Below are 25,621 nucleotides of genomic sequence, written 5' to 3' on the forward strand. Positions count from 1 at the left end.
GGCCCCGCAGGGGGGGCGGCGAGCCACAGTTCTACCGACACACACACACGCACACACACTGCCGTTACCACATTTATACTGCTTTCACTGAGTCTTATATACACCAAACAACTGCCTCAGTCTCTAGCACCGCTCCCTCCCAAAGCTTCCCCCACGTCTCCTTCCAGACAACACAGGAGAAGGAGGAGCTTGGGGAGCTGCTCAGACCGGAGCTGGATGATCTGGACCCCTTCTTCTGGAAGTTGGCGGCTCACATTATCTCACCTGCCTCACCTGTCTGTTCAACCTCTCTCTGCAGACCTCTGAATTCCTGTCACAGGCCCATATCCAGTCTGCCGTGCCTCTCCAAAGTCTTCGAGAAACTGGTCAACAAACAGCTCACCGCCACCTGGAGTCCCACAGTATTCTCACCACAATGCAATCTGGGTTTAGAGCTGACTACAGGGGACATCATATGTGGCACTGACAACAGACATTACTGCACGGCTATATTCATTGACTTGGCAAAGGTTTTTGACTCGGTGGACCAGTGCACCCTGTTTGACAGGCTGGTTTCACAGAGGGATGTCTGGCATGGTTCAGCAGCTATTTCTCTGGCCGTGTTCAGTCTGAGAGTCTGAGAGAGTAGAGGGTTTGCTGTCTGACCCCCTGTCCATGGGGGGTCCTCAGGGGTCCGTTCTCTGTCCAACCTTTTTCAAGATTTACATGAACAATGTTGCTTACGCTGCTGGCAACCCTCACATCATCCGTATGCTGACGACACCGTTCTGTACCTCTCTCTAAACACTGCGCTCAGAGCTTCAACAGCATCCAATACGCCTTCTTCAACCTTCACCTTCTTCTAAACACCGAACATCACCTCTCTGGATGGCACAGAGCTAGACTTTGTCAACATATATAAATACCTTGGTGTTTGGCTTGATAGTTCACTTTCCTTTCAAACTCAACACCCTGTTTTCCAAAGTCAAAACATGCATTGGTTTCCTCTTCCACAATAAAGCATCCTTCACCCTCTCTGCAAAGCACAGCCTAGTTAAGATGACCATTTTACCAATCCTGGATTATGGTGACCTAATCTACAGGAACTGTTGTATAAAAGCCATAATCCTGCAGAGGGCGCTGTGTGCTGGGATTACAGTCACATCACCACAGGAAACTCTCCGGGATTATTCCTGTACTCTGCATTCTGCATGGTGTCATCAGAGCATCAACCAGGAATTATGTCATTTTACAACAAAGCGCGACGCTATTGGCTACTCACATCAACCAGAGACAGGAAGCGGTTGTATTTTCCATCCTGAGTCAGAATCTCTCCGATCGTCTTATCAGCAAACTGGACACAAGAAGAAAAAGAAGAAGAAGAAGAAGAAGAAGAAGAAAGAAGTCAAACTACTGACATCTGCAACTGTCAGTTTTGCTCTGGCTGTACAGGTGTGTAGTTACACCTCTTCATACTCTGGAACCCAGTGCAACATTCTCCAGACCTGTATATACTTCAGTTTATTATCATTATTACTATTAGTATTTTTTCTCTACTGCTGATTTCCATAGCTTCCCAACACAGCTATGTGCACACTGGGGGAAATAAGACTGCTATTTCTTAAATTTCTATTTTTAGTTTTCTTTACATATATATCAGTCCCTCCAGGAACTTGCGATTTTGCAATTGCAATAATTAACGCAAATTCAAGAAATCTCCGCAATATTTGTGAGAGCTTGCATTTTTGCAAAATTGCCGCAACTTTTCCGCATGAAACGGCCAAATCAACAGACCGCTTGTGATTTGGACCAATTGTCGCATTCGGTGTCGTGGTAACTAATCATCGCAGCGCGCATTCAGATGCCCAAATGTTTCGCACGAAAGTGGAGGCAAACCGTTTTGTACTCCTTGTAACATTGTGGTAGTCCACAAGCGGAAATCATCCCTGGACAGTCACTTTCCTACCGCGAAGCATCAGAAACTGTCTGCAACGACTAAACAACAACAGGCAAATCACTGTGAAGTCATTCTAGAAAGTAGCCGCCCTTTATGGAGGACCAGAACTGTCATTTTAAGAAATCAATGAATGAATGAATGAATAAATAACAAATAAAGGAATAAATGAATGAATGAATGCATGAATACATGCAATAACAAATAAAGGAATAAATAAATCAATAAATGAATGAATCAATAAATGGTCAAATAAATGTGGGAATATTTATAAAAATGCGTAAATTAATACATAAAAAAAACAATAAACGAATAAATAGCTCACATTTTTATTTATTTATTTATTATACTAGCCCTTTGCCTTGGAAAGAAATTCATACATAGTCATCAACTTCATTATTTATATAAACAACTTTCAAGCATTTAAGCATAAGCCTTTAGATCAAAATGGCTTTAACATAATGAAAAACATAGTAAATTCAATCAGCTGTGTCCAAACTTTTGACTAGTAGTGTATGTAAATTACAATGTATAGCTTTGTTAGAGCAGCCATCCATCTTTGGAGAGGTTAAAAGGTTTATTTCCTACTTACTACTACTAAACAGTACGCAAAGACACGAGACAAGTGTCCACAAGTTCCTCTGACTCTGGGTCAGTAGGAGAAATAGCCAAATTCCCCTAAAAACTGAAACTATCCCTTTAACCCACCTGTTCGTCCCGGGGTCGATCAGGAAGTGTGTTTGTGATTGGCTGGTCGATGATGTGGATGATCCCATTGGCTGCTGGCAGGTCTTCCTGGATGACAGTGTACAGCCTGCCTGGGTCGTCCATTAGGATGAACCTCTACACCGAGAGAGAGAGAGAGAGAGAGAGAGAGAGGGAGGGAGAGAGAGAGGGAGAGAGACAGAGAGACAGAGAGAGAGAGGGAGAGAGAGACAGAGAGAGAGAGACAGAGAGACAGAGAGAGAGAGAGACAGAGAGAGGGAGAGAGAGACAGAGACAGAGAGAGAGACAGAGAGAGGGAGAGAGAGGGAGAGAGACAGAGAGAGAGAGAGAGAGAGGGAGAGAGAGACATAGAGAGAGAGAGAGAGGTGATAATCTAAACCCCCACAACTATAGAGCAGTGTGTGTGAACTCTAACCTGGGGAAGCTATTCTGTAGCATTATAAATTCAAGAATGATATCCTTCCTTACGGAAAACAATGTATTAAGTTAATCCCAAACAACAGACCACATACTTATCCTCCATACCCTTATTCAAAAACACGTGCACCAAAAACCTAAAGGAAAAATATATACATTGACCAGCTAGCAAAATGATTAGAGAACTCCCCAGCTCCAGGATTGAAATGACAGGAAGAAGAAGTCAGGTGCCTGTTTTATGCAGATGACCTGCTACTGCTATCGGAAACAGAACAAGGACTCCAAGAAAATTTGAATATACTCCATAATTACTGTGAAAATTGGGCACTGAGAGTCAATCAAAAAATTACGATATTTAAAAAAATAAAAAACAAGGTCACAAATGAAAAAATATCAATTTATACTTGGTGACACAACACTGAGTCACACAATGGAGTATACATGTCTTAATCTGACTATCAGCGCTTCAGGACATTTTGTCAAGGCGACGAATGCATTAGTAGATAAAGTCCATAGAGCTTACTACAGCATAAGAAGCATCTATCCAAATCAAACCCCCCCATCAAGACTTGGCTTAAGATTTTCCAAAGCACTATTGAACCAATTCTTTTATATGGAAGTGAAATTTGAGGTTAATTGATAAAAGAAGAGCACTGGGACTCAAACCCAATTGAAAAAGTACACAGAGTTCTGTAAAAATATACTCAAAGTCTATAGGAACTGCCCAAACCTTCAAAAAGAAAACAATCAAATTTTGGAAGCACCTAGTAATCAGACTCAGATTCATACCAACACACTGCATACACTGAACAGAAGAAATCCCCAAATAACACCAAACAAATCCTTTTCCAAAACACACTTAAAACAAGTAGAAAAAATTGTAATGAGTATTTCTAACCTTTTATTTACCTGTGTTACATGTTTACGTGTGTTATGTATTTGACAGTTTTACTCATTATACTGGACATTACTCTTTTTTTTTTCAAAATAATTTTATTTTCTTTCTATAATTTCATTGTTTATGTTGCTCAAAACATTCCTTTCTCTGTGGCCTTCCGCTAAATCATCTGTATGTAGATGTAACAGGTGTTATTATCTTTATTTATTTCTTTTATTTCTTTTATGTGTTTTACCTATTTTATCTCTATCTTTCTTTCTTTTTTAATGTCATTTTAAATAGTTGTGTGTGTATTTTTTTTGTTTTATGTGAAGCACATTGTATTTGCCTTGTGTATGAAATGTGCTATATAAATAACGTTTGCCTTGCCTTGCCTTGCCTTGCCTTGCCTATGTTTATCAAAACTTCATGCGGAAACAAAACACCAATGAGGGAGGTGCTGGCTATGGGAACAAGCTGAAACCAAAGGAGGAAGATAACCGCACTCTCATGCCGATGCCATCAGATATTTAATCGACGTTTCGACCCAAAGGGTCTTTTTCAAGATCAGTTGTACAGACACTTGAGTACAAGGTTAAATAATAAGGTACACAGCTGGTAGCAAATCATAATCAGTGACGTCATCAGAGTGGCACAACATATGGGAATCAGTCTGTCTCACTCAGTAAATACATGAAAGAAACAAAGAAAATAGAAAAAAAATGATACATATATATACTGTATATAGTAAAGAGTAAATCCACATAACAAATTACCTCTGATTACCGACAGCAGTAAGAGTCCTATAAATCTGGGGTAAAGTGACCTTTGTTGTACCGCCTAAAGAGGGCCATCAATAAGAGAAGGACTCAATAAATAATACAGCTGTTAAGAAGGGCATATAGGCTATGAAAAAATCTATTTCATAAGAGCCACAACTTAAGCCAAATAGGACAAATCATCATAGTAAGAAAAGAGAACCTCTTGCTCAAAAAGGTAAAGAAGCCTGTCTCTAGAAAGAGAAATCTAGAAAATCCCAAGAGAAGCTCTCATTCCGACTTCATTCAGAAAAACAGAGCAGAATTTTTTTTTACATGAAAACTTCTCAGAATTCTGAGATAATTATCTCGTTAATTCAGAAAAACAGGGCAATTTTTTTTTTCTCATTGCATTACGCTTCCATAGCATTCATTATAACATACATACAAGTACTCACTGAAATACAAAAGTAATCATGAAAAGATACTAGTACTCTGGTCATGTGGTGACAGACCAACAAGAGTCCCTCTCCTCTTTTGTCTTCAATCCCTCCATTTGGCAACTTCTTGTTTCTTTTATCTCTTATCTCTATCTCATCAGATATCGTGGAGAGGAAGTCTGTCTTTAGTGCCCATCCTCTCCACCGGCGTCCCTCAGGGCTCCATCCTCGGCCCCCTCCTCTTCTCTCTACGTTAGATGGCTTGGCTCTGTCATCACATCCCACAACTTACTGGTTCAAGTTTATTCTTCTCCACAAAACTTTGCACACACACTAGCAACTCCATTCAAACTTTAAATTGTTCAGTTACTTTAGGAGATTATTGTGGAATCTATTATCAATTCAATATATCTGATGATACAAGTCAAAAAATTTTTTTTCAAAAGGCTAGAACTCAAAGGTTGATCCGACAGACCTGAAACCTGGAACATTTATCTGGCTGTCCTTGCTCTACAAGTTTGCCCCATCATAGCAACTCCTCAAATGACAAAAAAGTAATTTGACAAAAAAGTCCTAAAACTTCCTCTGCTCACTGAGAAGAGGCACACACCGAGAGACAGACGATAAGATTCACCTTGAGACCAAACCCACGACTTCCACTGAGGGAGGACAGCTACAGGAGGGAATACTGGGATACTGGGATACTGGGATACTGGAATACTGGAATACTGGAATACTGGGATACTGGGATACTGGAATACTGGGATACTGGAATACTGGAATACTGGAATACTGGGATACTGGGATACTGGGATACTGGGATACTGGAATACTGGGATACTGGAATACTGGAATACTGGAATACTGGAATACTGGGATACTGGGATACTGGAATACTGGAATACTGGAATACTGGGATACTGGGATACTGGAATACTGGAATACTGGAATACTGGGATACTGGAATACTGGAATACTGGAATACTGGGATACTGGGATACTGGGATACTGCGACTTCAACCTGCTGCTGACTGTTCACACTGAATATGAGTTTTAGAAGAATCACGACTCAACGTGAAAGTAACCTTCAGGGAACTTTCTAGAGGAGGGAGCAGTACCACAACTGACTGACTGATTTTCTGTTTGAACGGTCTGCCCAGTCTGTTTTTAGCTTAACTCAGAGAAAATGGCTTCCAAAACTTCAGGGTCTGAGCTTCTCTGCAGTCTGCACTCTGAGAAACTCAAGCTTGCAGAACTACAAGGCTACAGTGGAAAGAGTCCAGCGCCCCCAGCTGGAGGATCCACAGCTGGTCTCAGGAGCTCTGATAGACGAGGCCAAACTGGACAACCTGAGCTTCACAGTCTGGTAGATGAAGGAGATGGAATCCAGGACTCATCCTGTCTCAATCCTAAACTTGACTTCAGTCAAGTTTAGCATTTAATTGCAACCATATTGTTCATCACACATTGTTCCAAGTTACTCACAGTTAAACTTTTTATTGGAAAATATGACCCATGTTCTTGGCAGTTTATGACTTCAGAAAGACAAGCCTGGACTTGAACCAACAACCTGATGCTGATTGACTGTGCTAATCACTTTACAGAACTTTGTAGTACTCTCCATTAGCAAATAAATCAATACTAAATCACAGAGTAGAAAACTGCTGCTGCACTGCTCTCTATGGGTTGAAACGTCCGGCCACGCCCCAATCAGTGATGCCAAATCAGGTATTTTACCATTGACAGACGATGTCAAACACCTGCTTTGGGTTTTCTGCACTGTGTGATTTAGTGTTGATTTACTTTTCATGAAACTTCAAAACGATCACAGTACACATCAAGGAACTAGAACTCACAACCTCATGATCTAAAGACATGTGCTTAACCAGTCCACCAACTTCCACTCTGGTGAGCCACAGTGGGGAAACAAAACAAAGAGACAAGTGACAGGTCACAGGTGATAGTCCAACCCATATTGAAAGCCTCAGAAAGAATATTATAACTGTATTAGTGCCCCACATTAATCAATTTACACATGGCTTTACAGACATCATCTTGAGAGTCCAGACATAATTTGTCTTTAGTTTGATAAAGATTGGTATACTCTACCTAAAATGTACTACAAATGGAGTTAAAGTACTAGTTTAATTACATGTAGTGAAACTAGGAAATACACACATCTACCATCTCAGACTCCAGTCAGTTTTCACTGCTGGGTGTTGATTTATGTATTTGTGTGTGTGCGTGTGCGTGTGTTTCTGTGTGTGTGTGTGTGTGTGTGTGTGTGTGTTCGTGTGTATGTGTACATAAAAGGTAGGTCAGCACATTATCTTCAACCAGTATGACTAGTTATGATCTGAGTAGTAATAAGCCTAATAGACCTCGTAAGTCTGACGCCCACATGCCCAAATATGGCTCACGGTTCCATAGCGATTTTTCTGTAGATAAAATGAATGGGGTTTCACATAATTGTCTCTGTCACAGTCTGTGGAGTCCCACAAGGATCAATACTGGGTCCTCTTCTTTTCAATCTTTACATGCTCCCATTGGGCCAAATCATCCACAATAACAAAATCAACTGCCACAACTATGCGGATGATACTCAAGTCTATATAGCCCTCTCACCAGGTGATTATGTTCCCATTAACTCACTGTGTCAATGCATCGAACAAACTAATGACTGGATGTGCCACAGTTTTCTTCAATTAAATAAGGACAAAACTGAGGTTATAGTTTTTGGCCCACAAAATGAGAGCCAAAAAGTTAGATCTTATCTCGACTCCCTTTCTCTAAAAACTAAAGACCAGAAATCTAGGAGTAATCCTGCAGTCGGACCTAAATTTTAACAGCCATATAAAATCAGTTACTAAATCTGCCTTTTATCATCTGAAAAATATAGCGAGAGTCAGAGGATTCATATCCAAAGTGGACCTGGAAAAGCTGATCCATGCATTCATCTCAAGCAGATTGGATTACTGCAATGGTCTCTATTCGGGCCTACCTAAAAAAGTTCTTGGGCAGCTACAATTAGTTCAAAATGCAGCAGCAGAGTACTGACGAAAACTAAAAAATATGAACACATCACCCCAAGTCTCAAGTCTCTACAATGGCTCCCAATGAGATAATATCAGACATGCCCCTACCTTGACCACTTTCAAATCTAGGCTAAAAACGTACATGTTCTCCGTTGCCTATAATAACTAAGCCACCTTTTGTCTGCATTATGGATCTCCTGCTATTTTGGTATTTTATTTTTATCCTATTTTCTTCCATTTTATATCTTTTATTATGTTTAACGTTACGCACTTTAAATTGAAAGAGGGATTCCTAATGATTCCTATTGATTATTTTTATGACTTTAAATTGTTTATTTAAATGGCATATTGTATTTCAATTTAAATGTAAACCACTTTAAATTGCCTGTGTACCCTTTTTATGCACTTCTCCTATGCCCTTTTAATATTTTTTCATAATGAATGAATTAAGTATTTTATGCCTTCTTATCTTATGCTATCTTTTTTTTCTCCTTTCTTTTGTAAAGCATTTTGAATTGCATGCAATATATGAAAATGTGCTATATAAATAAACTTGCTTACTTGCTTGATACACAAATGTTTCATATTTAGTGATCCAAATTGTAAGTAATTGAGACAGTTTATTATTTTTTATTATTTCTACCATTTTTATTGCTTATTTTTATATCATATATAATTTATTTGAGTGATCAGTGATTCTCCTCTTTTCACTCGACTGTCATTTTTAGGGGCCGGTTGGTTTTGCCGCTGCCACGGGCTATTTATAATTCTTTTGATTATGATGATTATTTATTGGGGTTGGTTTCAGGTTTACCTTGTTGTCTTTGCTCCTGGCTTTGGCTCCTCCATACAGGTTGAAGTCTTGTCCCTCCAGATCCCTGTAGAGGTGCTGACCCAGGATCAGGTGGTTTTTACACACCAGCTCCTCCTCCACACCCTGGAGATGGGTAATTAAAGCCCTTATCATGAGTCCAGATATGTCATTACATTAGCAGATGATTCTGTTATAGTGAGCCTTCTAAAGGATGGTGAGACTTGCCATGGCCCAGTTGCTAATGAGTTTGCACACTGGTGTAACCAATATTTTCTTAAACTTAAGACAAAAGAGATGGCCATTGATTTTCACACGGGGGTTGCTGCCCCCCTATAACCTTCCCTCATTAACAGTGAGCAGGTAGAGGTGGTAAGGCAGTATAAATAATAATATGCTTTGAGCCCAATGTGAAGGCGATCTAAATAAAGGTCACCAATGTTTATTCTTTTTAAGGAAGCTACGTAGTTTTAATGTAGATAAGTCTCTTATGGAAAAATTTCTATTCATCCTGCATTGAGTCCGTTCTTTCTTTTGCAGTTATTTGCTGGTTCGGTAATCTAAATCAGTCAGAAAATAATTTATTAAGAGGAATTGTGAAGTTGTGCTCTAAAATCACAAATCACTGGCAGCGACCTCAATGATCTGAGTCATATCTATCAGAAGAGAGTTACTAAGAAACCTCAGGATATTCTTCAGGACCCCCTGCAGCCTCTCTTCTCTGAGTTTTCCCTTCTTCCCTGTGGATGGAGGTTCAGGCTCTCTAAAGGTGTAGTAACAGATTTTGGCGCTCTTTTATCCCTGAGGCAAATGCAGATTAAATATGTCACTGCAGTTTGAACAAGGGCCTGTTTCCTGCTTATGCATACATAAGCTGCATTCCATTGTACTCGACGACTTCCAACATGGAAAAGTGCAAAGGAACGGTTGTTCAAGTCGGAGTTCCCAGTCGGAAAGTCGGACAAAATTATTTCCGCCCGAGTTCTCCGACATAAACACAGCTGACGTCACAGCATCAATTTGTACTTAATAAAACTTGATTTTACTTGATATGTAGTTTTTGTGTTATGAACACGTATTGTAACAACTTTGTAGCTTCCATTTGTAACGTAATTCAGTGACTTGTGCTTCGTTAGCAGATAGAAGTCTTTGCTGTATGAACTCGCCTGCTAACGTAACGAGCTGTCAGATAGCTGCCGTTAATGTTAACGGGTAAAGGCTGTTGGGTCCATGTTTTACCGAGAAGACGCACTGGAACACATTTAGATCGGAGGTCAGTAGTTCCAACTCGGAACTACCGACCTCCGACTTCCAATGGAATGCACCATTAGGGGTACAATGCAGGCCTACAGACAGACAGACAGACAGACAGACAGACAGACAGACAGACAGACAGACAGGTGACCTACAGACAGAGGTGTCTTCAGCAGGGGGATGAAGGCTGTGAAGGGTCCATGCTGACTCAACGGGAGCAGGCAGCCTTTCTCTGCAACACACATACACACACACACTAGAGGTCAAAGGTCACATCAGAGACACATAAAACAAAAACATGGCAGCAAATCCCCAGCTGACCCACCACAGCTGCTCAGTGGACACCAGCATCAGACTGTGGCTGTACTGGGCAGCTCCCAGTGTGAGTGTGAAGCAGAGTGAGGCTCAGTCAACCTTACCCTGGAGGGCCTGCACCATTTTGTTTCCCCAAAATAAATAATGTAGGAGAGAACCAAAATGGGGCTCCATCTCTGATTTTTTTTATCACTGAGCTGGAGAAAATTCTGCGACATCCAGCACTTAAAATCTGAGAGACAAGTCATAATACGACTTAAGTTGCATGTTTCACTGGATTGAAGAGGAACGTAGAGCTGGGTGTCGTCTGCATAGCAATGGATATGGATATTGTGTTAAAGAATTACGTGCCGCAGGGGAAGCATGTAAACTTAAAATAACGGGGGACCAAGTATGGACCCCTGGGGAACACCACAAGTGAAGGGGGCCAGAGAAGAAGAGGCCTCAGAGAAAGTTCTGTCAGCGAGTTTGGAGGAAAAACATTCAAGAGCCGAGTCCTTGACACCGACTCATTTTTCCAGCCGATTGATTTAGAATTGCGGTTCAACCGTGTGGAAAGCAGAGTTACTATGTAGTAGGATTAAAATCGAACGCTCACCAGAATCATTTGTGACCTTGATTAGAGCTGTTTTGGTGCTGTGGAGAGCTAAGAAGCCTAAAAAGTAAAAAATCTTTATAACGCCTTGTAAAGAACTATGATAACAGTCTGATAACAGTTTTCTTTTTGATATAGAATAAGTAAGATTGCCAAGAAGTAGATGTTAGAACAGATCAGATATCGCACTGTGAAAACAGGCCTGTTCTTAACAGAATATTCTACAAGCAGAAAACATATGATCAGAATTACAGTGAGGAAAAAGCAGTTGACTAATCTAGTAGGTTGTATATCACAGGCGCATTACATTGCTCATATGGATTGGTTTTCTGGATGATGATACCCAGGATCTCTCTGTAGCTTCCCCCAGGAAACTCTGGACATTTCCAGCACTGTCCGTCCGTCCGTCCGTCCGTCCGTCAGTCCGTCAGTCCGTCAGTCCGTCAGTCAGTCAGTCAGTCAGTCAGTCAGTCAGTCAGTCAGTCAGTCAGTCAGTCAGTCAGTCAGTCCGTCAGTCCGTCAGTCCGTCCGTCCGTCCGTCCGTCCGTCCGTCCGTCCGTCCGTCCGTCCGTCCGTCCGTCCGTCCGTCCGTCCGTCCGTCCGTCCGTCCGTCCGTCCGTCCGTCAGTCCGTCTTAGTTAGTTAGTGATAATCTTACCGAACAGAGTGATGGCTCCAGTTAGTTTTCCTCTCTGGCTTCCTTTCCTGTCCAGCTCCATCACACGCTCCATCAGGTTACCATAGCAACGCTGCCCGTCACCGATCTGATCCGCCTCACACACACACCTGAGAGAGAGAGAGAGAGAGAGAGGTAACTGATGGAGGAAGACACTTATACACACACACACACACACACACACACAGGAAGACAGACACACAGAAACCGAGTCTGACCTCGGCTGTCCATCCAGTCCAGTTTGACAGACAGCGGAGGAGTCACAGGTGTCCAATGAGCAGGCAGAGACCAGCTGACAGCCCGCCTCCGGGGCGCCACCTATGGGTGACATGCCGACCATACACTCACAGCTGGACTGGAAGTGAGAGAGAGAGAGAGAGAGAGAGAGAGAAACATTAAAACAGTATAAAAATACAGTAAGGAAAAAAAGGGACCAACATGTTAGAAACCAGCTACATGCTATTGAGGAATCCATAAAAACAAACAACTTCTGGGAAAATTGGAACACTGTAAACAAACAAAAACACGAGGATCTACCCATCCAAAATGGAGTTGTATGGGTAAACCACTTCTCCAATCTCTTTGGTCCAATAGAGAAGAATAAACAGCAAAAACATACAAGATAAACTACAAAGTTTAGAGTCAACCATAAAAGACTATCAGAACCCGCTAGATTCCCCAAGTACACTAAAAGAACTACAGGACAAAATAAAACCACTTGAAACCAGGAAGGCCTGTGGTGTTGACGGCATCCTAAATGAAATGATAAAATTCACAGACCTCAAATTCCAATTGGCTATATTAAGTGAAGTATTATGCAATTTCAATCAGGTACACTACTTATCATTCATTCATTCATTCATGCTTTCTCTTTACCCAATCAGAGTTGGTGAACACTTTCCCTCTTTTTCCAGAGAACCAATCAGAGTTAGCCGTCACTTCCCTCTCTTCAATCAATCAATCAAAAACCAGAGCAAATTGGAAAGCTATTTGGCCCTAAACAGAGAATACACAGCGGCAGAATACCTGACTGTGACTGATCCAGAACTAAGGAAATCCTTCACTCTGTACAGACTCAGTGAGCACAGCCGAGAGAGAGAGAGAGAGAGAGAGAAAGAGAGAGAGAGAGAGAGAGAGAGAGAGAGGGAGAGAGAGAGAGAGAGAGAGAGAGAGGGAGAGAGAGAGAGACTATCTGCCAACTGTACCAAGACATCAGAGACACAAACCACAGATCACAAACACCCAAAAACATTTTGAAAACATGACTAATAACAAAAAACTTCCATATCTGCTGGGTGAAATACAGCAAGCTGCAAACAGCAGCAAGACCTGTGAGCTGTGACAGGAAAAGGACGTCCAATGGAATACAACCACCATAAAGACTGTCAATCACCTGTCAATCACCTGTCAATCACCTGTCAATCACCTGTCAATCACCTGTCAATCACCTGTCAATCATCTGTCAATCATCTGTCAATCATCTGTCAGTCATCTGTCAATCATCTGTGTATTCCTGCACTATCTGCACCGTGCTGATCTCTGTACATAGACATACTGTACATACAAACAGAACAGATACCTTTAAATACATTTGTAAAAAAAAAAAAGTGTTTACACAGTTCTCACTTATTTGTATTTATATTTTTTTAACTGCAATGTCCACATTTTTCTATTTTTATTTTAAGTTATCTTTACTTACCTGTATATATATATATATATATAGATATATATATATATTTTTTTTTTTAACAGCAAAAGCACAATTTTTCTGTTTGTATTTTTAAGTTAATTTGACCTACTCTTATTTATATATTTGATTGCAATGTTGCAATGTTACACAGCTCTGTTTACACATTTCTTTATTCTATTATATCTTTAATTGTACGTACATTTTTTGTTTTTATTTCACACTTGCTTTGGCAATGTAAACGTATGTTTCCCATGCCAATAAAGCCCCTTTGAATTGAATTGAATTGAGAGAGACAGAGAGGGGGGTTACACTCTTCTTTTCATGCTGGTTCTGGGTCTAGTTCTGGCTTTGATTCTGGTTCTCATGTTATGGTCACTCTGGTTCTGTCGTCAATTCTCATCAATTTTATTTTTTAACAGTTTATTTCTGGTTCTGATGGTCATTCTAGTTCTGGTCCTGGTTCTAGTTCGGGTCCTGGTCCTGGTTCTGGTTCTGGTTCTGGATCTGGTCCTAGTTATGGTCCTGGTTCTGGATCTGATGGTAACTCTAGTTTTGGTTCTACTTTTGGTTTTGATGGTCATTCTACTTCTGACTCTGGTTCTACTTCTGGTTCTAGCTCTGGTCCTGGTGCTGGATCTGATGGTAACTGTAGTTCTGGTTCTAGTTCTGGTTCTGATGGTCATTCTAGTTCTGGTCCTGGTTCTAGTTCTGGTTCCAGTTCTGCTTCTGGTTCTGATGGTCACACTAGTTATGGATTTGGTTCTAGTTCTGGTTCTGGATCTGATGGTCACTCTAGTTCTGGTGCTAGTTCCGGCTCTAGTTCTGGTCCTGGTTCTAATTCTAGTTCTGGCTGTAATTCTGGTCCCGGTTCTGGTTCTGAGACTGTTAGAGAAACTTGCTGTATATAATGCATAGTTTACTAACATCTAATATTTTGAGAACATTTAATGGAACCGCCCGTCTGCCCAGTGACCTTCCTGCTGACCTTCCTGCTGACACTGTTAACTTCTGCTAAACCTTTCTGCTGACACAGCTGGAACTAACCCTATAGTAATTTTCTGCTGACTGTGTATATTTTTCAGGTCAGCAGTTCTTGGAAGTCAGTTAGAAGCAGACAGTGCACGATTAAAAATAATCACTTCTCTATTTAGCTCATTTGCATCAACTTGTTTGTATCACTGTATAAAAAGAGAAATCACTTTCTCCTCCCTGGAGAATACAGGAAGTCATGCTGTGATCTGGACTCTTCCTGTGTACGTATAGAGACTGAGACCCGCCTGGTCTCTGGTAAACCCTGACCCAGTTCCTTGATCCAAACCTACAACAGAATATTTTCTGCAACAGATGGTCAATCTAGTTCTGGCTGTACTTATGGTCCTGGGTATAGTTCTGGTTTTAGTTCTAGTTCTGGTTCTGGTTCTTAAGGTCAATCTAGTTCTGGTTCAAGTTCTGGTCCTGGTTCTAGTTCTAGTTCTGGCTGTACTTATGGTCCTGGGTATAGTTCTGGTTTTAGTTCTAGCTCTGGTTCTGGTTCTTAAGGTCAATCTAGTTCTGGTTCTAGTTCTGGTCCTCGTTCTAGTTCTAGTTCTAGTTCTGGCTGTAGTTATGGTGCTGGTTATAGTTCTGGTTTTAGTTCTAGTTCTGATTCTGGTTCTGGTCCTGATGGCGTCCGCACCTTGTTGGGTCCTTTGAAGACGCAGACGGTTGAGTTGAGGGGACAGCCTCCGTTGTCGATGGAGCAAGGGTTTCTGGGTACACAGATCCTGCCGTCGCCCTCGTAATCCGCTTTACAGACGCACATGACCTTTGACCCCACCGAGGAACAGTCAGCGTTGACATGGCAGTTCTTGGCTGAACAGATACCTGGGCAGGAGGCAGGAAGACAGATTTTACATCACCTCATATTCATATTCCATGTCAGGTTCTACATTTTATTACAACTCCAAACGTAAAGCAGACATAATATAAAGCGTGAATGTAAAGAACGCGGCGGCGCTTACATTTAAGTTTTTATACTTCTGTGTTGATGTGGCGCAGCATGTTGTTGAAATCCCAAACGCAGGGTGAGAGCGTTTAAAAACAATATCATATCGCACCAAAACGAAACATGGACGCCACTACAGCGACGCGGCTGGAGGAACGGGATGAGTTGGAGCAGCTGGAGCTTGAAGAGTTGGATGCCGTCATGATCGCCTCTATGATCGACCAATCAGAGCGCGGGACTCCACGTAGACTCGACGCAAAGTTGAGATTTTCGGGCAGGTTCCAACACCTACGCGGAGATCTTTTTCAACCCCAAATACACGTCAAATAGCGTCAGTTTACATGCAGAGACGATGTTTTCATTAAAGTATAAAATGCGCTTAAGTCCAGACTCGCGGACTTTGGGCGACATCACCGACGTGTTCAGCATCCTGCCAAGCGTGAGAGCTTGAAATGATATGAAAAGGAGAACGGAGACAGGCTTGATGACATCACACGTTGCCTTGGATACAGCCCAGATGTATTTGTCCATCTGTTTTCATCGATAGGATTAAAACAGATCTGGAAATCGTAACTAAACATGTTTGTCTGAAGATACAAACGCCTGCAGACACAGATTTATGCCTACATGCAAACATTTTCTTCTCAGCAACTGCCAAGCTTGATCTGCTTACATTTTTTGGACGCTTCCCCCGGGTCCTCGTTTATTGATGTAACTGATGCTATGAATTATGGGCAATTCCCTCTGAAAAGTCTGCAAGGAAGGCTGCTGAAGTTCCCATTAGAGCCCTGAAGCACTTGCTGACTTTGCAGTGAGACAGAACTCGGTGGGGGGGCGCCTCAAAGTCCGTCAGACCGGGCTTTGGGATTCGGTCTAATATGTACTGAGGCTAGAGGTCAGAGAGGCAGGCTTGTGACTGGAGGGTCACCGGTTCGAATCCCAGGTCCCAATGGAGGAAAAAGGCATTGGAAAGTGAATGAGAAACACCCCCCACCCACCCCGCTCAACAACTACTGCTGAGGAGCCCTTGAGCAAGGCACCGAACCTCCATCCCTGGAGAAATAACGGTCAAATAAAATAATAAAAAGAATTCAGTTGAAGGTATCTGAGTATTTACTTGCGCAGGTGTTCTGTGGCGTTCTCCTGTGTCCCGGCAGACATTCACACACAGCGGCGTCTCCCTGCTCTCTACAGTAGGAGAAGCTGCTGCAGTTCTTGCAGCTGGTGCTCACTGGGAACAACATCACAACACGGTCACTGAAGGCAACAGTAACATATAACACAGGTGAACAGTAAACACCTCGCACCCCGAGAGCGCTGAGCTGCAGTGAGGCAATGAGTAGGTTTAATGAAACAAGTGTGTATAATCCAATAATCTAATAAAGTCTAATATAATCTAATCCGGTCTCACCTTGGTCACAGCGCCTCCCGGTGTATGGAGGCTGACATAAACACTGTCCATCACCTTCTGGACCCGTATTACACATTCCATTCTCACAGTCACACACTGCATGGATGGATGGATGGAGATGGAGAGAGAGAGAGAGAGAGAGAGATTAGAATAGTTTCAAATAGCCTTTCATATAGTTGTGTTTGTTTAAGGGACACTTGTGTGGTTCTTTTATGTGCACATTTCACCAGAGGGGTCGGAGGTCAGAGGCCAGGGAGAGATAGAAATAGAGACAGAGAGAGCATACCTTTATCACAGTTTTCTCCGAAGGTGTTCAGGTTCTTACACTCCTGGCAGGCGAAGCCGGAGAATCCGTCCTGGATCAGAGAAGAGAGAAAGGTTTTTGAAAAACATTATTTCATATCTTTTCTGTTTGATCACAACAACAACCAGAGAGAGAGACAGAGAGAGAGAGAGAGAGAGACAGAGAGAGAGACAGAGAGAGAGAGAGAGAGACAGAGAGAGAGAGAGAGAGAAACTGATGTGATGAAGATCTGAAGTGGGTCTAAAACTCACAACAGTGTAAGTACAGGGTTTGGGCCTTAAAGGATCAGGCTGGTGTTTTCTAATGCATTGCTTACCATCAACAAATCCTATGAAAATAACAAAATCAGCAATGATTTTGTTTTGCCAACAAGTCTGGTCCATGTAGCGGTGCCCAGTGCAGCCTCATGTCCCAGCAGCCAGAGAACTGCATTGTATTAAAAACTATTAAACCCCGTCACAGAGCCATGCTGCTGCTCTGCAGCATATTTCATCATCACGATGCACCGGGCCGGACGACTTTTTCCTCAAACGACTTAATAAGCCGACCGTAAACACGTTTTCCATCTCAGGAAAGTAGTTCCGTAGCACAGAAAATAGTCCCCGGCGTAATGAAGAATTTGTTCCCGTTTGAATTTGATTTGGTAATAACTACAACAGCCTGACTTTTCATGGTAACAGTTAGAGATTTTTAAAATGTAAACTATGTCTTTGTGAGCTGTATTTAAAGGTTTTCAGCTTACAGTCGGAGCCAATGACTTCCGGGTTGAAGGATAAAAACGGAACGTGGGAAGTCAGAAAGTAACGGGAGGAGAGCAAACACATTGTTGATTTTGTTATTGTCATAGGATTTGTTGACAGTAAGAAATTCATTAAAAAACACCAGCCTTATCCTTTAAGGCCAAGATATACTTCTGCATCGTTGTGTGTCGTAGGTTTCTCCGGCGGTGCGAGCGTTTCTACTTCTGTTGGTGATTCTGACACGGAGACACTGAGATGCAGAAGTATAAATTGGCCTTAAGTCCACTGATCCACCAGGACGACCCAGGAAAGGCCCCCTCACGCTCTCCGGGTACCAGTCTCCTTTATCTATCACTGTTAAACAGATGCATTGTGGGAAGCACTGGGCGTTGCTAGGAGACCACTGAAACCCTGTTTGAAGCTCTGTGCTTTTTTTACCAAAAAATGCTCTGAGCACTAAAAACATGCCAAGGTTAGCTGAGGTTAGCTAGAGGTTCCTGATGGAGAACCAGCTTAAAGAGAGGGTCCCTGACTGTAGACCTTCTCTGTTCTAGAACTCTGACAGACAGACAGGTAGGAGACAGACAGACAGGTAGGAGACAGACAGACAGGTAGGATACTGACGTCACAGATACAGGTCCCGTTGCCCAGGTCTCCATCCAGACAGCTTCCATGGAAGTTACAGGTCTTCCCTGACCAGCCGGGACAGGCTACAGACAGACAGACAGACAGGCAGACAGACAGGCAGACAGGCAGACAGGCAGACAGACAGACAGACAGACAGACAGACAGACAGACAGACAGACAGACAGGCAGGCAGGCAGGCAGGCAGGCAGGCAGACAGACAGACAGACAGACAGACAGGCAGGCAGGCAGGCAGGCAGGCAGGCAGGCAGGCAGGCAGGCAGGCAGGCAGACAGACAGACAGACAGACAGACAGACAGACAGACAGACAGGCAGGCAGGCAGGCAGGCAGGCAGACAGACAGACAGACAGACAGACAGACACGTGATTAGAAATGATTTTTGTCATCCAAGTCAATCCACTAAGTCTCTGCATCTAATATCTTTTAAACTAAGCCACTAAATGTGTGTCTGACGACTGATGAGATATTATTATTTATTATTTTCAGAACAGTGTAAACTTCACAGCATGCGTAACATTTGTGCATCTGAACTTGCTGCAGCACTTCAGGTAGCCTGTTTGAATCTGCCCAGCAGGTCTGGTCTCGTTCTGCTGGTTGTGTTGCTCCAGTCTACATTGTACCTACGGGTAAATTATCTAGTTTTGCTTATTTTTCCATAAGCAACTCCAGTTGTACCGTGAGGAACATTAATGTACCATATGTCTGTAGGCATACTGCAGCCAATCAGAAGCTTCTCAGTGGCTCCATAGATAACCTCGTCTCCAACATTTATTTCAGTGACATTGGTTCATATATCCACTATTTTATTTACTGACACAGTGATAAATTACTATAATAAGCAAAATCTTGGTGTTTATATACATTTATATGGCTCAAACACACAACAGAGCGCTGTGTAGTCCGACAGGAACAGAAGCCATGCGTGTCTCTGATGCGGCTCGCATCTGACAAGTGTTACAGTGTGTGTGTGTGTGTGTGTGTGTGTGCAGCCTCACGTAGACAGAGCGGGCCCCAGTGTTGCGGGCAGCATTGAGGCCGCAGGACGTTCTTCACACAGGACTGATGACACCCAGCCAGCTCCACGTCCCTGCCCCCCATCTGCACCACGTAACTGCAACACAGTGTAATCTGATTACTTTAGTTACACTGGGATTACTCCCAATGTTTCTCATAAAGCTGTGTGAGCATCCTTCCACAGTTACCTTCACTATGTAATCTGATTACTTCAGTTACTTTAAGATTGATTAGCGTGTGTGAATCCACACGTCTCCATCGCCGCCAGTCTCTCCCACTTCGACCTTTTAGCTGGAAGAAAGAGTCTACCTGCTGATTGATTCTACCCTTTGAAAAATATTGATTAGAATGGAAATACCCATTCTATTCATTCTACTTCTGTGCTAAAATGCCTTTGTTACACCCAAGAGAGAACTCAAGAACGTCTACAGTTACTAGTTCAGAAAGTACTAGAATAACACAAGCCACAATATGTAAAGTATGTAATACATACAGCCAGGAACAGCAGCATGTTTGATATGCAACATGTCAGCTAGCTCCACCGCCTTCCTTCTATTGAAGCTACATAACTGAAAACCAGAAGGCTGCTGGTTCAAAGCCCAGACCGGATGGGAACACTCTCCCCTCCCTCAACACCCACTGGTGTTATTTCACCTTATTCCTGTGGCGGCCATTTTGAATTTACGTCACACTGGGGTTGGAAAATGACCCAGAAGTCTGACACATTTGGGGACGTGCTGCATTTTATGCAGCTGGAGAAAATCAAGCATACCCTATAAGGCTCCCTACCCAAGTTCGATGAAATTTGGCAGCCCTTGTCAGAATATATAGATAGCATTCAAATTATCCCGCCACTTCCCGATTGAAAAACCTCTATCTCTGCCCTCTTGATTTAGTATTGACCTTGACCTACCTACCTATCTGACCTTTGTATATTTACACCACGACCTCTCTTTAACCATAACTTACTTAATACCCCTTTTTATATATATATATATATTTTCCTCCCCTTTTATGTATTTACTTATTTATTTATTTATTTATTTATTTATTTTTTTAGTTTGTTTGTCAGTATGTTGTTGTTTCTTAATCTCTCTTTTTGTTGTAACTGTGAAGCTCCATGTGTTGTATTGAGATGTACCTGTGTTTTGTGATATGCTGTTTGATTTGTAAACCTGAAAAACCCATAAATAAATCATACAAAAAAAAAAGAAGTCTGACACATTATACAACTAATGTTACTTCAACATGTTTCATCAGTGAGGATTCAGACTGACCAACAGTTATCAAACTAGCGAGCGATCGCGGGAACAACAACTGTGTCTGCTCGTATTTAGCAGGTGAGTTAGTTAGCTAACTTACTAGCTAGTTAGCAACTAGCTAGCTATGCTAGTTTCTGGTAGCTAGCTATAGTGAGCCAAATATGTTGAATGTGAACCTGCTTTACACCCTAACCTGCAGTTTGCGGTTTCCATAGCAACATTACCTGCAGTTAGCGGTGTCCATGGTAACATGGTAGTTACTTGCAGTTAGCGGTGTCCATGGTAACATTACCTGCAGTTGGCTGTCTCCATGGTAACATGGTAGTTACCTGCAGTTAGCGGTGTCCATAGCAACATTACCTGCAGTTAGCGGTGTCCATAGCAACATTACCTACAGTTAGCGGTGTCCATGGTAACATGGTAGTTACTTGCAGTTAGCGGTGTCCATAGCAACATTACCTGCAGTTAGCGGTGTCCATGGTAACATGGTAGTTACTTGCAGTTAGCGGTGTCCATGGTAACGTTACCTGCAGTTGGCTGTCTCCATGGTAACATGGTAGTTACCTGCAGTTGGCTGTCTCCATGGTAACATGGTAGTTACCTGCAGTTGGCTGTCTCCATGGTAACATGGTAGTTACCTGCAGTTGGCGGTGCCCATAGCAACATTACCTGCAGGTGGCTGTCTCCATAGTAACATGGTAGTTACCTGCAGTTGGCGGTGCCCATGCCGGTGCTGGTCTTGGTGAAGCCGGGGGGACAGGTGGCGGCGGCGGCGGCGGCGCAGGAGGTGCAGGACGTCTGGAGGGTCAAAGTCTGCAGCTCATCACAGCGAGCAGCAGAGTCCTGCAGAGACCAGAGACTCAGATCCACACCTGACAACAGCTGGAACACAGTCTGAGACCGTCTGCCATAGACTAGCCTTTACTTTAGCCGTATAAATATAAGAGCATGAAAAGTTCAGGATTGTATTTATTAATAACAAACACTGAATTATTATAATCATAATTTATTCTCAACAACAGTAGAAGTAAGTAGCAAAATAGGTGTGCATTTCATTTTATAAATTGAGAAAAACATAATAATAATAATAATAATAATAACAACAGTGGTATTCCATGTGGCTGTGGCGGACTCTATAGACATTATTCACCATAATCTGTGGTTTGGGTATGTTTAACACACACAGTTATACTGTGAGCTTCTCAGGGTTAAGGAGACACGGTCCCTTTAAGAGTCTGACGTCAGCTCGACGTAACGTTGTGTTTTTGAGCGCAAAGTAAATTGTCTTGCTCTGTGGTTAAAATAAATGACACACGAGTTGGTGTAGTCAACAAGAGAAGTTGTCCGTCTCAAATTTCCTGCCACTTGTACACTGGTGACCCTGACGTTTGTCTGCTGGTTTCCAGTGACAGCTCTTCATGAACATGGCGACTAACGCAGTTTCCCTCAAACTACCGGAGTTCTGGGAATCGTCGGCCTCGGCCTGGTTCGCCCAGACGGAAGTGCGGTTCGCGCTTCGGGAGATCACCGCGGACGCCACAAGGTACTTTTACGTGGTGTCGGCCCTCGGGAGTTCGACTGCATCCCGAGTGGTGAACCTCCTCAAAACTCCCCCGCTGCAGGATAAATATGAGACACTCAAAGCCCACCTGTTGAGAGCTTTTGAACTTTCCGACGCCGAGCGGGCTGGCCGGCTCTTCTCTCTGCGAGGCCTCGGCGACAGCGAGCCGTCTGAGCTCATGGACAGGATGCTGGATCTCCTGGGTGGACACAAACCCGATTTCCTCTTCGTCCACCTGTTCCTGCGACAGCTGCCTTCCCGGGTACGGGCTGCCCTGGCCAACACCGCCATCACTGACTGCCGTGCTCTGGCCGAGGAGGCTGATCAATTTTTCCTGGCTGGTCAACAACACTGTGCGGCCGCGCTGCTTCCTGCCTCGGCTCTTTCACCACCGCCTGGAGGCACAACGGTCGCCGCCGTAGCGACAGCTCCTCGTCGGCGGCAGGACCCCGGCCTGTGTTTTTACCACGCAAAGTTTGGGCCCAAAGCCAAGCGGTGCCGATCGCCATGCAACTTCGGCGTGGCGGGAAACGCCGGGGCCGGCGCTCAGTAGCGGCCCCGAGCGTCGGCCGAGCAGGCAGGCTGCTGTTCATCCAGGACACCATCTCCGGACGGCGTTTCCTGTGCGACACGGGCGCACAGAGGAGCGTCCCGCCCGCATCGGGAGTGGACATCCTGGCCGGCGGACACGGCCCCCCCATGGTAGCCGCTAACGGCAGCCCCATCCGCACCCACGGCACGAGGTACGTGGCGCTGTGTTTCGGCGGACAGCGGTTCGGCTGGGACACGGCGAAAGTGTCCGTCTCCCTCCTCGGCGTGGATTTCCTATGCGCCTATGGACTGCTGGTGGATGTCAAACACCGCCGCTTGATCGACGCTGTCACCTTCAGTTCATACACATGTACACTCAGCGGAGCAGACTCCATCAGACTGTCTAGCATGCTCTCCGCCGCGGACGAGTTTCTCCGTCTGCTCGCCGAGTTCCCGGACCTCACGCAGCCCACCTTCTCGTCATCCACCGCCAAGCACGGGGTGGAACACCACATCGCCACCACCGGCCCCCCGGTCTACGCCCGGGCCCGGCGCCTCGACCCGGCCGAGCTCGCCATCGCCAGGACGGAGTTCGAGACTATGGAGCGCCTCGGCATCATTCGCCGCTCCAACAGCCCGTGGGCTTCACCCCTCCACATCACCCCGAAGCCCAACGGCAGGTGGCGCCCGTGCGGCGATTACCGCCGTCTCAACAACGTGTCGACGCCGGACCGCTACCCGGTTCCGCACATCCAGGACTTTTTCGCCCACCTGGCGGGGAAAGTCATCTTTTCCAAAGTGGACCTCGTTCGTGGATACCACCAGGTGCCCGTCCAGGTGGACGTCCCCAAAACGGCGGTGATCACCCCATTCGGACTGTTCGAGTTCCTGCACATGCCGAGTCAGAACAAATCAAGAGTCCAGTATCAATTTAATATCTTAAAGAAAACTAAATATCTAGGACTTTTCAATGCAATATGGTTTTAATAGGATAAAAACTCGGTAAGAGCATCATGAGTTTGATTTCTATAATCACTTTCAACTTCAATAAATTCAATCATTCCATACAAATTCAGAAAACAGAATTTAAATTCAGTCGTCCGCTGGAACAAATCTCATCACTTTCAATCTAAGTCATTTACACAAACACAAGATCTCAAGTCAAGACTTTAGAAACCTTTTCAAGTCATCAAAGTACAAGTCAGAGTCAAGTCCCAAGTCACCAGAACCCAAGTCAAGTCAAGTCTCAAGTCTTCTCTTCATGCAGCAAGTCAAGACTCAAGTAATTAAAACTGTGACTCAAGTCCAAGTCATGTGACTCGAGTCCAAGTCATGTGACTCGAGTCCCACCTCCCACCATCCTAGACCATCATCACTTTGTTTGAGCAAACAGACTGGCGACGGTCCAGGACTGAAACCTTTCTGTTTTTGCATTATTTTTCTCACCATGAAGCACTTTTTGTATTAAATCTTTCATCAGTGAGACTCTCTTGTGAACATTTCCTCATTTAATCAGTGTGCAAGTTTCTACGTCTCACCGCCGGTCTCCTATTGGTCAGCTGTCTGTCCAGTGACACTGCTGAGTCTTGATGCTGCAGGTGTGTGTCTACCTGAGGCTTTAATCCCCCTCTCTCCTACTGGATGTTTTACAGTCTGTCAGTGGAACTCGCCTCAGAGAAAACTGCTTTCAACATTTTAGTACATTTTCCCTTCGGTCCTTTCTGCAACTCAAACAGCAAAGACTCAGTTCTGGACTTTCTCCTCACTGTTTTATCAGTGTGCGGGTTACTTTTCCCTAGAATGGATGATATAAATGTGAATCGGGAGTTATTCTGGTAGTAACTGGAATTACACTAGTAAGGCAGGTGAAGGTGCGGTACCTGTTGCTGCAGTGAGGTCTGCAGGCAGAGCAGCAGCAGCAGCAGCAGCATGGCTGGAGCCAGGGGAGATGCGAAGGTCTGACGGTCTGTTGGTCTGTCTGTCGGTCTGCCGGTCTGTCAGTCTGTCTGTTGAATCTCCTCTCACCTCCAGAGGAAAAACAAAGCAGCAGCAGCCCGGCGTCTTCGCCCACTATCAGCAGAATCCCAGTCAGTAGAAAAAGTGGAGCATCTGAGCTGAAGCTGAAACACCAGCAGCTCTCCTCCTGTCTGCAGGAACAAACTCTCTGAGCGGCGTCCTCCGTCACATTCAGGGAGGAAAAACTAAAAGTATCTAAAGCGGGAGAAACGGTGTTTCAGTCCGGTGTTCTGCTCCCACAGCTCGTCCGAAGCAGTGAAACCCTCTGTCCTGTTCAGACTCCAGCACAGAGCAGACCGGATCCACAGTGGTCTCCCTCACATCCAGCCTGAAGACTAAAGACAGAAATCCTTCTTATCTGGGAACTAACTAACTAACTAACTAACTGATCAACCAACTAGCTCCTGCCCTCTGCTGAGCTCCCTGCCAGCCGGCCACAGTGAGCCGGAGCCGCTGGTCTGATGTAGGAAGAGGAAAAACCCAAACAGAGTCTGGCAGAGTGGAACCTCCCAGAGATATCTCCTCCTCCAGTCTGAGGAGACTTCAACACAAAACTACTGAAAACCTTTAAACCGCTTTTAATCTTCTGTAGCCTTTTATCAATTCATGTCTGGCATTTTTACATT

At 43.8% G+C, this 25,621-nt stretch overlaps 1 protein-coding gene across 1 annotated transcript in view; it reads right to left on the reverse strand.

The window, feature by feature from the left end:
- stab1 (stabilin 1) overlaps nt 1-24,985 on the reverse strand; it is a 102,200-nt gene extending 77,215 nt beyond the window's left edge. Inside the window, 15 exon segments of the mRNA XM_078283630.1 lie at nt 1-31; nt 1,262-1,333; nt 2,642-2,776; nt 9,001-9,123; nt 10,407-10,483; nt 11,819-11,946; nt 12,055-12,191; nt 15,202-15,389; nt 16,628-16,741; nt 16,922-17,017; nt 17,208-17,277; nt 18,590-18,675; nt 19,607-19,722; nt 21,594-21,730; nt 24,860-24,985. The exon segment at nt 1-31 is cut by the window's left edge and continues 83 nt beyond it. Coding sequence (XP_078139756.1) covers nt 1-31; nt 1,262-1,333; nt 2,642-2,776; nt 9,001-9,123; nt 10,407-10,483; nt 11,819-11,946; nt 12,055-12,191; nt 15,202-15,389; nt 16,628-16,741; nt 16,922-17,017; nt 17,208-17,277; nt 18,590-18,675; nt 19,607-19,722; nt 21,594-21,730; nt 24,860-24,910 — 1,561 coding nt within the window. The 5' untranslated portion in view covers nt 24,911-24,985.
- Nucleotides 24,986-25,621: the final 636 nt, after the last annotated feature.

The sequence above is a fragment of the Centroberyx gerrardi genome, chromosome 5 (genome assembly GCF_048128805.1).
Source record: "Centroberyx gerrardi isolate f3 chromosome 5, fCenGer3.hap1.cur.20231027, whole genome shotgun sequence".
NCBI classification, from domain to species: domain Eukaryota; kingdom Metazoa; phylum Chordata; class Actinopteri; order Beryciformes; family Berycidae; genus Centroberyx; species Centroberyx gerrardi.